This window comes from Suncus etruscus, chromosome 3 (genome assembly GCF_024139225.1).
Source record: "Suncus etruscus isolate mSunEtr1 chromosome 3, mSunEtr1.pri.cur, whole genome shotgun sequence".
Taxonomy (NCBI): domain Eukaryota; kingdom Metazoa; phylum Chordata; class Mammalia; order Eulipotyphla; family Soricidae; genus Suncus; species Suncus etruscus.
Genome location: NC_064850.1, coordinates 10,202,089 through 10,216,284, shown reverse-complemented (window position 1 = coordinate 10,216,284; position 14,196 = coordinate 10,202,089). Strand labels below are relative to the sequence as shown.

Below are 14,196 nucleotides of genomic sequence, written 5' to 3'. Positions count from 1 at the left end.
ACATTTGCCTTGCACGGGGCTGATCCGGGACAGATCTGGGTTCAGTCCCCAGCATCCCATGTGGTGTCCTGAGCCTGTCAGGAGTGATTTCTGAGTGCAGAACCAGGAGTAACCTCTGATGGTAACTGGGTGTGGCCCCCCAAAGTCACCCCCCCAAGTCTATGGAAAAGAAACTTGGGTGCTCTAGACTCATATTGCAGTGCTTACTATAAGAATGTTTAGGCATTTGTTTTCAAATTAAGTGTATTTATAGAAAGGTTCTAATATGTTTAGAGAAATCTATAAAAAATTTTGTTGTACGTATAAGACAAGGATATGGGAAAAACAAATTGTTTTGAGGATGATATATACACAATCTAACCTATGATGCTTTTAAGCCAATCTACCCTCATTAGCAGTGAATCTTGGAATTAGCTACAATGGTAACTGGCTTAAAATTTCTTCATTACTTTACTTGTTAAGTTTTTTTCCCCATTTATTTCCCCAGCTTTTACTGTGCTATGCAAAATAAAAACCACTTTTATAAGTTCTGATATTATAAGTCCTGATCTTCCTGCCTCTTGCAGAGAACAACAAAACAGGTCTTATGTACCCTTTCAATTTTTTTGACCAATAAAAGGGAGAGTTGTTAGATTACACCTTGTTTTACCCCAAACAAAGATCATCACTGGTTCCTTTGTATCTGTTCATTTTCAACTTGGTTTTACTCCAAAGCAGAGACTGTCTTAATGCAAACTTTGGTGGAACTGGCTCAGAACAGCCTGTGCTATCTGTTCTTATTCCCCCACCCAGGGATGGTCTCTGCACTCAATAAAAAAAATGACAGTTCTGGCAGGCAGCTTGTTCTTAATATGAGGTAGATGATTGCTAGATTACATGTGATTCATCCTCAACCTAGTCTCGATTATTTCATGCAGTGACTCTGCTTCAAACCCTGGGGTTGGAAATATAGCATGTGGGGTGATTTTACACTTACATTTACAAAATAATTATAATTTTATAAATTGACTGATGAATTTGTCTTTTTTAAAAATGCGTGTGTGAGAGTAAGATCCTCAATACTTAAAGATATTCTAAGAAAGAATAAAGCAATTTTTATCAGTTAAGTCTGCATTCTGAGAGGGGTAATAATGAAAGGATCAGACTTCAGGGTTTCACATATACCAGGCAATTGATCTAGAACTACTTGAGTTATCTCCCCAGCCTCTGACTTCTTCCTATTCCAATTGTAATGTGATACCAAAATAAGTTTTGTTAAATAGCCTAAATGATTAGCTTCTAACAAAAGTTGTTAAATGGGTGAGATTAAAAATCTGATTTATTATATTATATACATAAATATAAAATATAAATATGTTTACAATTTTCTAATTTTAGAATATTTTACAAAAGGAAACCTTGTATTTTTCATGTTTTCAGGTACCCATAGTGACTAGTGAAATAATCATATCTAAAGGGCAAGTACCTAGGGTTGGAACAATATATCAATATTATATATCAATATATATCAATATATCAATATACTTTGATCATAATCACAGTTACACATATATAATCATTTTCAAGTAAAAATTTCAAGTAATCATAATATTTTAAATAAGAATCATAGGTCATGAACTGAAAAGCTTAGAACCATTGGCGCATCTAACTTACTTTGTTTTGGCTTCCTTTAATAAAGAAGGGTCATCTGTGGCCAAATATACTCTTTTTTTATCCACTTGCATTCTGCGAGCGAGAAGTTGAAAATGTTCTTCAACATGTACCATATATTCTTCAATGGGATGAAAAGCTGCTTCTGTTCCCACTTTGTCTGTGCGTCTGACATGGACCCTGAAGGTTAAGGGAGAAACATTCTATAAAAAATGTTCTGATCCACTGAATACTTTAGGGTGCTCAACTTTATAGCCCTAATTTTTTCTCTCATCTTTAACATTAGAAAAATAAATCAAGCACCAAAAATTTACATACATATGTTCTAAATACATCTGCATGTTTAAGCCAATACAAAAGAAATGAGAAAATAAAGCCATTGAGGAAAACTTTCTTAAAATTTAATTGACAGGGCTAGAGTGATGATGGCACAGTGGGTAGAGCATTTGCCTTACATGCGGCTGACCTGGGTTTGATTCCTGGCATCCCATATGGTTCGCTGAGAATCGCCAGGAGTGACCCCTCAGGACAGAGGCAGGAGTAACTCCTGAGCACCATGAATTGCAGACCAAAAACCAAAACAAACAAACCCAAAAATGACAAAAATAAGAACTAACCAGTAATGGGCAAATTAGAAACAAATGAGTGATTCCAGGGCTCTTTATTCTATCCTTCCAGAAAAAACTAGAGATAGCTTTTAAATATGTTTTTCTTGACAGCAAATGATACCAAGACTCCCAGTCTTGGTTATTATTATAACAATATTTATAGCGATTTGATGCAATATTTTTGTTTTATTCACTTTAAAATGTGTATTCATTAAAAATGCCAGCTTGTGAAAGTTTAAATTGAAGAAGCCTTGGACCTGTAAGGATTTTTCCTATAGCACAATTAAGACAGGTAAATCTTTTAAGCGTTTTCACTATTGTAAGTTAATTCTAGCCCCTTGTTGAATACATAGTGAATTTCTTTTCCTAATTTTCACTTTATCACACATAACAGATACTGATCTTCTCTATCCTATTTAAGAGAAGCTTCAAAATTGTCAAACTGGGGGCAAAGATTTACATTGTTCTGTGCCGAATAGGACACTAACATTCATATCGTTTTTCTTTCAACTTGGTGTTTTCAGAGTAATCTGAATAGAAACAAGAATAATTATAGCCATCGTTTATTTACATGAATTAAAACTATCCCATCCCACATCCTCCCTCCTCTAATTACTAAATCACTGTACATAGGCACAAAAGAAAATAAGGTAAATTTATTTTCCTTTAGGTATACGGCACATACTTTAGTTCAAGTTTAAAACCAGCCTTTATTATGAATCTAGAATGTGGAGCCGATTTCATTTGTGCTACTCTGACACCTTTATGGCTATTATTTCCTTTGCATTCCAGATAACAGCCAAGAATACTATCATTTAAACACCAATTCTATCTTCTTTTATTTTCTACATCCTTCTTAATTGCTGCTTCTCTCAGGAAATTGGAGTTGAAATGGTACAAAATGAACAATTCCATTGAATTTCAATGAAACCTTCCATAAGACCTAAAAAAACTGGAATGGGAAAATAAAATAAAAACAAAAGAAAAAGTAAAATAAAAATAAATGAGCTAAAGCTATAGAAGGATCAAAGGAAGAAGGGCATTTGAGTTAGTGACCAAGAATTACTAAGCAATATTTTTAGTTTCTCAATGGCTACTATAATCAGGCCTGGATCAATAATTTGAGAAAGAACTCCGATAGAATATATATGAAAGAATCACAATGCCAAACTTGTTATGGATGCTAGAAATCATGTTAGCTTCTTTCACCCATCTTTCAACTTAATTTTCTTAAGAAGTTGAAGTTATTTGCATTTTGTCTTATTTTTTTCTATTGGATACCAAACTCAGGATAGAAATTTTCATTTATTTCCAACTGTACACAATAAATGAATTATGGGAAGATGCAAAAATCTACATGTAAATCTCTGTCTTTTGAAACACTCAATGCTACCCAACCAATTTTTTAAAAAATAAATATGGAAAGAAGCAACTAATGAATGCGCAAAATGATCAAGTAATTGCCTAAAGTCGTATCAGTTAATGGTAACAACTAGATGGGATATCAGAATCTTGAATCTTACTACTCTTCTCGTATAGCATACATTACTTCCATGGCTGACCTCCACTATTAATGAGCCCAGCACATCTATTGATCTTCTGCTTCCCCACTCAGATAAATCTCCCAGCTGGCATCTCTGGTCCCTTTTTGGAAATGGAGGCAGTTTCCTCTTCTTTTAGCTAGGTCCTGGCAGCCTCCATGGCAAACCTCCTCTATATTCATAGGACCAGATACATATTTAGAACTCCTCAAATTTCACATTGCCCAGACTTATATGACTGTGGGCTAGGAATTTAAAAAGAGCAACTTCCATTCTAAGCCCTCAGAGTTTCCTAGGTTGTTAACTGCGAAGATTTACCCTCAGCACAGCAGCACAGAACACAATGGGGAAGATACACAGAAATCCATCAAGCACATGAGTGAAAACAATAACGTCGAAGTTTCAACCAACACCAACTTTAGTGACACCATGATGAAGATGAGCTCATAGAAATATGGCACACGTAGTTAGCATAGCACAAGAGAATATAAAAGTTGCAATGAGAAAACTACTACAGCAGAAATAGCATGTAGGTGAAATAAAAAATCCCCTTAATATTCTGAATAACAAAGAAATAGCAGAGAGCCAAAAATCAGGAGAATCAAGTTGAGAAAGAGGAAACCACTAGGAAACATCCGAAGGTAGAAAGTAGTCTAAAAAGAAATGAAGAACATACGAAAGAATTATGGGGTGAGGTCAAGGGAAACAATAAAAGAACCATCAAAGTTCCTGAAGAACAAGGCAAATTTAATGAACAATAAAAAAAGATTTCTTAGAGTTGAGGAATACAGATATCAAGATTCAAGAGGCTCAAAGGGTCCCAGGGAAAAAAGACTCACTAGGAAAACTCCAAGGCACAATTGTATAAAAAAAGCAAAACAAACAAAACAAAACAAAAAAACCACAACAAATTCCAAAGAGAGGCAGAATATTGAAAGCTAAAAGATTTATAAAATAAGGAATACAAAAAGAAAAGCCCATAAGACTTAGTAGATCTATCAAATAGATGCTATAAGCCAGAAGAGAATGGAAATGAACAATTTATCAAGAATCAATATATCTACCTGGCATGAAACACATTCAGATTTGAAGGAATGATACAGAGCTTCCTGGACAGACCACAGCTTAGGGAATTTATAGCCTTGAAAGAAGTTTTATCAGAAGCATTAAAGAAGATTCTTAGAAATATAGGACAAACTTTCCATCACTGAAAATTGAGTATGGCACTCACGATGCTTATATGTTTGCGCTATACTGAATTAAGAAAGGTATACTTACTCCTAGATCAAGAAAAAATTTTATACACTTTCAATTATGAATTGTTTGTTTTGTAGTAAATATTCTAAATCTAATCAGGTGCTTTGCCCTTTTATACATCCGTAGAGATTTGCATTATGATCTTTTACTTATTAATGAAGACATCCAAGCAGTATCTATAATATTTTATAATAAATTAATATTTATTTCCTAAGATAAAATCATACTGGGCCCGGAGAGATAGCACAGCGGCGTTTGCCTTGCAAGCAGCCGATCCAGGACCAAAGGTGGTTGGTTCAAATCCCGGTGTCCCATATGGTCCCCCGTGCCTGCCAGGAGCTATTTCTGAGCAGACAGCCAGGAGTAACCCCTGAGCACTGCCGGGTGTGACCCAAAAACCAAAAAAAAAAAAAAAGATAAAATCATACTGATGCAGTTTTTCTCCTTATGACTTTCTTAACTCACCTCACTCTTACTAAATTTTATATTTACAGAGTTTTCCCATTTTATGTAAATTTTAAAATGTATTAGCAGGGGCCTGAGTGATTGTATAGTGTATAATGCGCTTGCCTTGCATGTAGCTGACACAACCCGGGTTAGATCCCTGGCATCCCACGTGGTCCCCCACCTCAAACACACACCGAGTTGGGGTAAGAAGGAGTAATGTAATATATTGAAAACAAGTGCATTTCACTCTGGAATCACAGATAAACCAACTTAGGATGTGTAACTCTTTCACTTCATATGGATATCTCTTCTTTTTTCTGAAGAACTCAGTATTCTTTCTAAATCTTTTATTTCTCGTCCTAATAACATTTCTTTAAAAAATATAAATATAATATAAATAAAAATATGAATAGATCTGAAAACATGCCTCACAAACCCAGTTGCCAGTTCAGAGACTATTCTCAAAAGACATGTAAACCACGCAATGAAGAATTAGGGGTATACTGGCCATACAACTGAAAGCTGACAATCTCAGGAAGAGAGGTAGATCAAATCTCCACATTGCCAAAGCCATACCAGCTGCACCCACAATCTCCGCTTTGCCAATTGTCCAACTTTACTACTCAACTATGGCTCTCTGCCAAGTCACCAAATGACCAAGACTCCAGGTATGCTAGTATTTAGGCTGACATCACCAGGAGCTTTTTGGAGTGAGTGTGGGTAGACTCTTCCAGCCTTCTCATACTTCTGGAAGGCCTGATAGCCAAAAATACACCCTACAAAAGCCTCAATATCAGCACAGTGCTGGGAATTCCTGGACAACTCCAAAAGATGTCCCTCACAGATGAATGGCTAAAGAAACTATGGTACATATACACAATGGAATATTATGCAGCCATCAGAAGAGACGAAGTCATGAAATTTTCCTATACATGGATGTACATTGACTATTATGCTGAGTGAAATAAGTCAGAGAGAGAGAGAGAGAGAGAGAGAGAGAGAGAGAGAGAGAGAGAGAGAGAGAGGCAGAATGGTCTCACTCATCTATGGGTTATAAGAAAAATGAAAGACATTTTTGCAATAATTTTTAGAGACAAAAGAGAGGAGGGCTGGAAGTTCCAGCTCACCTCATGAAGCTCACCACAAAGAGTGATGAGCTTAGTTAGAGAAATAACTACATTGAGAACTATCCTAACATTGAGAATGTATGAGGGAAATAGAAAGCCTGTGTAGAGTACAGGCAGGGGTGAAATGGGTAGGAAGGAGAATTGAGACACTGGTGATGGAAATGCTGCACTGGTGATAGGGGGTGTTCTTTACATGACAGAAACCCAACCACAATCATGTTTGTAATCAAGGTGTTTAAATAAAATATTTATAAATAAATATTTATTTATAAATAAATAATAAAATATTATAAATATATATATCGTTATCCAATTTAGACACCAAGTGTATTTGAAGCCATCTCATATTAAGAAACAAAAGAATTAACAGAAAGGTCAACTAACAACAAGAACTTAGTAAAAATGATTTCACTGCAAGATGCAATAATTTTCATAAATATTCTTGTTGCTGTACTTCTTTTAGAATATTAGAACATGCAAGTTGGAATAATTATATAAGCCACTTCACATTTATAAGTTTGTAAAAAGTTCAGTCTTTGTTAAGTGTTGTCAAACCTCTGTATTCCTTTCATAGATTATTTATTTGTGTCTAAAAAGTAAAAGTGTTTGAGAAAACAATTTGGTATTGCCTCTAAAAATTCAAGTCTAAATAAAACAGCTCATAATATGTGTAAAAATGTTTTTGTTTTCTAGGAGAAAATACTAATTTTATAAATGAAAATTTGTTATTTTAATTGAATGAGTAAAAATATTAGGGTGACAAAGAATGATGACTCAGCTAATAAAAGTCAGTAAGGAATGAATCTCTCTGAGGCTGATGGTTAATACTGGAAGCTCTTTTTTGGTAGAGCTTTAAAAACTAAACTATGTTATTATAAATTTTATAATTTATTATAAAGGGATATAACCCTGTTACTATATATCACTTTATGAGGAACAAATAATATTCTTACCCAATAACTGGATGTCTAAAGCCAAGTTTCTTGGTGGCTTCTTCTATCTCCTTTTCCAGCCAAGGTTGTGGGCGGATCAAATATTTGACAAACTGAGACACCCACCACACTGCAGGGTCACCATGGACTCTCACAAGTCGATCTGCAAGGTCTTCTGGTACAGCCAGAGGTAAATATGGAGGACGAGGATGAAGACTGTCTACAATGGGGAGTTCAACCACCTGAACATTTTTGTCCTTTACTTCACCTGAGAGAATATCAAAATATTCCATCATCACCACATTGCAATCCTCAAATAATCACCACTTAACAGTAACTCTGGGTGTTTTAATCTTCAGCAATTTTAATTTTTACTTATTAAAGGTAATTTTGCTAAGGTAAGAGTATAAAAGTGACAGGTCGATTTTTAAACTTAAACTTTACATTTTTAAACTTGGTCTCCTTTAGGTGCATTGAATTTTCTTTTCTCTCATAATATGTTGCCATATTAACACTTCATTCCCTACATAAGGATGATATCCAGTTTAGAAGTATTTATGGTAGATGTAACCAGTAAGGCAAAGTACTACCATTTTGTAATTGCTGATTAAATGACAGTGTTTTCATGGCTTCTAGTTTGTCATCACAGCATATGGCATTACTTTAATAATGCCATATATGGCACTACTTTCATATATAGAGCATAAGTTTTGAGAATGCTTAAAATGATCATTAAAACATCTTTTGAAGAAAAGAATTTATAACACTAATGTCTGTTTTCTCTGCTACCTAAGACATTCTCAAATATGATAGCAGAATCTGTGTTGATTGTTTACCTGCATATAAATTTAAAGCTAAGACAAAGAACATATGACAGTCTTTATAGATTATAGTTTCACAATCTAAGTTGGATATATTAATATTACTAGTCTATCAATTTTATGTTACAACAAAAACAGAAAATGGGATAGTCAGGTATAGATTTTATTTTATGAATTGAAAACCACAGAGTTATAACAAGATAACACAAAGATAACAGAGATTTCACTGATATGAGATGCACTGAATTAAATTTTCAACAACAGAAAATATTAACTTTAATATAACAGATACCTAGTTAAGATACTTTCCTTACATTTAGTGATTAGAAAAAGTTAACAACTGGGGGCCGGAGAGATAGCATGGAGGTAAGCCATTTGCCTTTCATGCAGAAGGGTCATCGGTTCGAATCCCGGCATCCCATCTGGTCCCCCATGCCTGCCAGGAGCAATTTCTGAGCATGGAGCCAGGAATAACCCCTGAGCACTGCCGGATGTGACCCAAAAACCAAAAAAAAAAAAAAAATAAAAATAAAGAAAAAAGAAAAAGAAAAAGTTAACAACTGAACTATTAAAGTTAAAAGAGAATAAAGTCTAGAATAAGTTTTAACTATATGTACCAGAATTAAACATGATTCTTAAATTTTATTTTTTCTGCATATGCAAAATGTTTTAAAATACATAGTAAGATCTGGGAATGTATTCATTCAAAACAACTGAATGGTTGTTTTGGAGTTAGTTTTTGAATAACTAAAATTAAAAAGGTCTTGCAGAACAGTGGGTGATGAGGAAAAGTCCTATGCTTCAATTAGCGATAAAAATGACTAATATTGGCGTTAATCATAGGTGCCTTTAAGAAAACCTGGGAGCTGGGATCAGGAGAACAATGCATGCCCTACACAATGAGCTCTTCCTTGAGTTGGATCTCTGGAACCACCTCACATGCGAGTGTGATCCTGGAAGCACAGCCCTTTTTGATTCTTGGTGGCACAGCTACACATGTGACCTCTGGCATAATGAAACCAAGTGTGTGTGAGACTGTTAAAAAATGATAAACTAAAATAAAGAATACATATGGTTAGGATCAGGAATATTACTCAGTGCTAGTACACGTGCCTTGCAAGTGGTTTACTATCAAACAAACAAACCAAACCCAAAGCTCTGTGTGTGAGTGGTATGCTGAATTAAGCTTCAAAAGTCAATTTTCCTATTATGAAGGAAAATTGAGATACTTTACATGGAGAGAAAAAATAGTATAATTAGAAAAAAAGAGAAAGAGAAAATTCATATTTTATTTAAAAGAAACAGAAATAAAAACAGTAGTATTTAGAATATGGTAGCAAAGATGGTAGAGTGGGCCTTATATGTGTATGGCCCAAGGTTTGCTGCCAGCAAAGACTGTTGTCTCTCACAATACCATAAGTAACAGCAAAATTAAAATTACCTTTGTGATTTTTTCTTAACTATAATATATAATATACACATGAAACAAAATATATCACATACATGATTTTAGGGTTTTTTTTTGGTTTGTTTTTATTTTTTAGTCCATAGTTGGCCATGTTCATGTACTCCTGGCTCTGCAAACAGAGATCATATGTAGCAGTCAGTTTTCAGGGGACCTTATGGGGTGCTGGGGATTGAATCAAGACCAGCCACACGAAAGGTAAGAACCCTATTCACTATACTATCACTCCTGCCTCAGTAACAATATATTTCTTTTTTTGGGGGGAGGGGGGGTTCACACTCGGCAGTGCTCAGGATTACTCCTGGCTCCATGCTCAAAAATTGCTCCTGGCAGGCACGGGGGACCATATGGGATGCCGGGATTTGAACCAATGACCTTCTGCACAAAAGGCAAACGCCTTACCTCCATGCTATCTCTCAGGCCCCAACAATATATTTCTTGATGTTCAGTTTAACTAATTCATAATTTTACAGACATAAAAGTATTTCTCTCTAAATACCTGAAAGCCTCAACTTTCTTCCCTGTCAGCTATATGAAATAAAAACTCTGCCTATACTTTCAAGACAGAGAACTTAGATTTATTTTTATTGAATCTTTTTCTTTTTTGTTTTGTTTTTGGGCCACACCCGTTTGATGATCAGGGGTTACTCCTGGCTATGTGCTCAGAAATCGCTCCTGGCTTGGGGGGACCATATGGGACGCCGGGGGATCGAACCACGGTCCGTCCTATGCTAGTGCTTGCAAGGCAGACACCTTACCTCTGGTGCCACCTTCCTGGCCCCTTTTATTGAATCTTTGCTCACTAATTTTCTTGTTCAAATATTTAATGACCATTACCATGCAACCATTAACTAGTCAGAATATATATGATGCAATGGTACTTGCTTTCCAAAATTTCCAGTTTAAAAAATATACCTAGGAATGAGAGATAGAAAGAGAGGTGAGAGAGAGGTAATCGAGCAAATGAAGTGTTAAATAACTTGCCTTGCATGCATACAACCCTGGTTCAATCTCCAGCACTGTGGTCTCACAAGCACTGTCAAATGCAAGCTCTGAGCACCAAACCAGTAGTAGTTCTTCAGCACTTCATGACCCAAACAACCAGGTAGCCCAAGCAGGAACCCTGACTACTTCAATTCTAAGACAGTAATGGTTCTCAAGCACCAAGCCAGTAGTTCCAGCCCCATGAGCACAACTGAATATGATCTCCAAACAAAAAACAGAAGAATTTATATAGATGATTACTGCTCATAAAGGGCTCTGAAAAGAAAATACCAGGTTTTCGGGGACTGATGATGGTATCACTCACACACATATTATCTATAAATCTAGTTAAATGAGGGAGCAGAAAAAAGAATACGTTGGCAATCAAAATATTATCTTAACCACCAAAGAGTGCCATCAAAAACCTGGTATTGGATTTATAACCTTGTGGATTTCTGAATAGTCCCCACTAAATCCTAAACCAAGTTTGCCAATAAAATCCTACTACATGGTATAGAAGAGCGAGCGTGATTTTGAGACTGGGCCACAACTACAAGAGAACACCACATATTAAGTTCATTCTACTAAACCTATCAGTTTTATAAAACACTGTCTTCCTTCCAAATATAAAGGAAATGAGTGTCAGAAAGAGCCTAAAAGCATCTCTGTCCTTTTCCATTTCAAGAAATGAAATTTATTTCCTTTTTATAGAAACTGGATTAACAGAGGGCTCATATTACCTGCCCCAACCCACTTCTATTCTAACACCTAAATAATTATCTAGAGTTAAAGAATTTTATAGATACCATGATAATGAATATTAATATTAGAAAAACCAAAAAGTGACTGTTTCTCAATTATGCAATTCAATGTAATGTTTTATCAGAAAACCACTTGAAATTATGTCATATATTACCTAAAACCATCTCTAGGACTGATGAGTAAATTTTGGAGTTTGAGAAACCAATTTATTTTAACTCTCACATACTTCATACATACTAATAGGTTAAGGGAACTTCTCAAAGGTAATATGTTCGTATAAAAGGAGATAATAATTTTAGTGTTTATTTCATAACTTTTATTAGTGCTCTTATATACCTACATTATCAAAAGCATATCCTCTGAAACCTTCTATCAAGATCATTCTAGGGATGAATGTTGGAATATTGTATGCTGAAAATCAATCCTGAACAATTTTGTTACTGTGTATCTCATGGTGATTCAATTAAAAATATTTGATAAAAAGAGAATATCCTTCCATTTTATTAAAACTTTAGCGCTGTAAAGCAAATGCACTCTATCGGACCTTAGAAATAAAGTATGTTTCTAGTCACATATAAATCAAGTATTCATCTGCAATCAATCAGTGCAAATTGATTTGGGGTTTGTTTGTGTGGGTGGGGGTGAGTCACACCTGGCAGTAGTTAGGATTTATTTCTAGGTTCATGCTCAAGGATTGTCTGTCACATGCAAAGCAATGGCCTTATCTACTTCACTATCTCTGCAGCTCTAAAAGTGGATTTGTTTTTAGCCTGGGTTTTCACTTGAGCTTTTACCCAACTGGCTGCCCAGTTAAGTCTCTACTGTTTTATCCATTATTATTTCAGGGACTATTTTCTCTTGGATAATCTTTATTTAAAATTTTTTTAAATAATTTTTATTGGGGGCCGGAGAGATAGCATGCCTTTCATGCAAAAGGTCATTGGTTCAAATCCTGGCATCCCATATGGTCCCTCATGCCTGCCAGGAGCAATTTCTGAGCGTGGAGCCAGGAGTAATCCCTGAGCACTGCCGGGTTTGACCCAAAAAAAAAAACCAAAAAAAAAAAAATTTTTTTTTATTGTGAACAATGTGAGTTACAAGTCTTTCACAGTAATAGTCACGGTACGTAGTGTCATTGAATCAGGGGTATTCACCACCAGTATTGTCCTCCCTCCAACACTGTTCCCAGCATCCCCTCCTTTGCCCCTTGGACTACTAGTATAACTGGTCTCCTCTGTGTATTGCTTGTTGAAGACTGGGTATCGATGCTTTGGGTTTGGTTTTTAAGTCTGATCATTTTTTATTTCATTATTTCAATGTTCATAAGACTATGTGATTCTGGTACCATCCATTTTTTTCCCCTCAATTTATGAGGCTGAACAAGATGATTCAAATTATGTGGTTCCCTGTTTGAAATAAAATAAATGAAAAGAAAATGAAAAAAGAAAAAAACCAAAAAAAAACAAAAAACAAAACAAAAAACCACCAAACAAACAAACCCAAAAGAAAAACCAGAAGTAGTCCATCTAGAGGTTATAAGTATCAATTTAAAAAGAAAGAAAAAAGAAAAACTTAGTAACATTTATTCCCTCTCTTTCCTTCGTTGTTATTGCTGCGAATTGGATCTGGAGACACACCTGGCTGTGATGTTTGCATATTTTTAGCTGTGTGTGCCTACCGGGCTGCACTGTTTCCTGAGGGTTGCAATCCATTTAGTTAAGATACATAAATTATGTGGTATTCGCTGCAGTGCTCACATGTGCCTGCCAGGGGTCACACTTCCTGCCCATAGTGCTTGCACATTATTTTAAGCTGCAGTGCTCACTCACTGGGGGTCGCTCCCCTTTTTGCGGCACTCACACACATACCTGACTGTGCTGTGCCCAGAAATCCCTTGTGATACTTGGGAGAGCAAACAGCAGAGCTGCTACACTCAAATGGTAGAGCAGTTAGAACTTCACTTTCGCACATGTGAGACTCATCACTGTATGCTTAAGAGACAGGTGCTTGTAACCTAGACTATTTCTCCAGCTCCTGTAACTTTTCTCTAAGACCAGAATTACTCAGAAGTTGTGCCAGGGATTTAGACAGCTCTTTGAAAGGGGACTATCTGGACAGCTGCAGGCAAGTATTTTTAGAGAAGCCCTCTTCCCAGCTAGTCAATTCACAGCAGCTTCATTTAAAATAGCCTATCATTAGTTCACATGACGTAAGACTGCGGCACTATCCCTGGAACTAGTCAATTTGAATTATTAGTTTTCAGTAGACTCAATAGAAAGGGCTTAAGAAGCTTATTATTTACCACAGGGTGTGCTATGTTTTAAGGGTGAAAAAAATGTGGGTCCATGTCCTTGGGATCTCATCTACATTTCCTAAATGACTCATACTTCAGTTAGTTTAGCAACTGCACAGTTTAGTAAAACAAAGAGTGTGGAATAGAGTTGCCAGTTGAAAATAAAATCTATCAAGCAATGCAATCTGTAAATTGAATTTCAGTTGGAGAGAGAGGGGTTATGAACAGCTTACTAGGTCTGGGTTCAAGCTTCTTAAGAATGCTAAACAATTTTTTTAACTACTTATATTGGTCTATACTTTTCCCAAA

General features: G+C 35.6%; 1 protein-coding gene across 2 annotated transcripts in view; it reads right to left on the bottom strand.

The window, feature by feature from the left end:
- FUT8 (fucosyltransferase 8) overlaps positions 1-14,196 on the bottom strand; it is a 186,938-nt gene that overhangs the window by 28,082 nt on the left and 144,660 nt on the right. For both annotated transcript variants that reach the window (XM_049770382.1, XM_049770383.1), the window contains 2 exons: positions 7,584-7,830; positions 1,654-1,830 (listed from right to left, as the gene is read on the bottom strand). In XM_049770382.1, the coding sequence (XP_049626339.1) occupies positions 1,654-1,830; positions 7,584-7,830 (424 nt within the window). The remainder of the gene's footprint in view (positions 1-1,653; positions 1,831-7,583; positions 7,831-14,196) is intronic.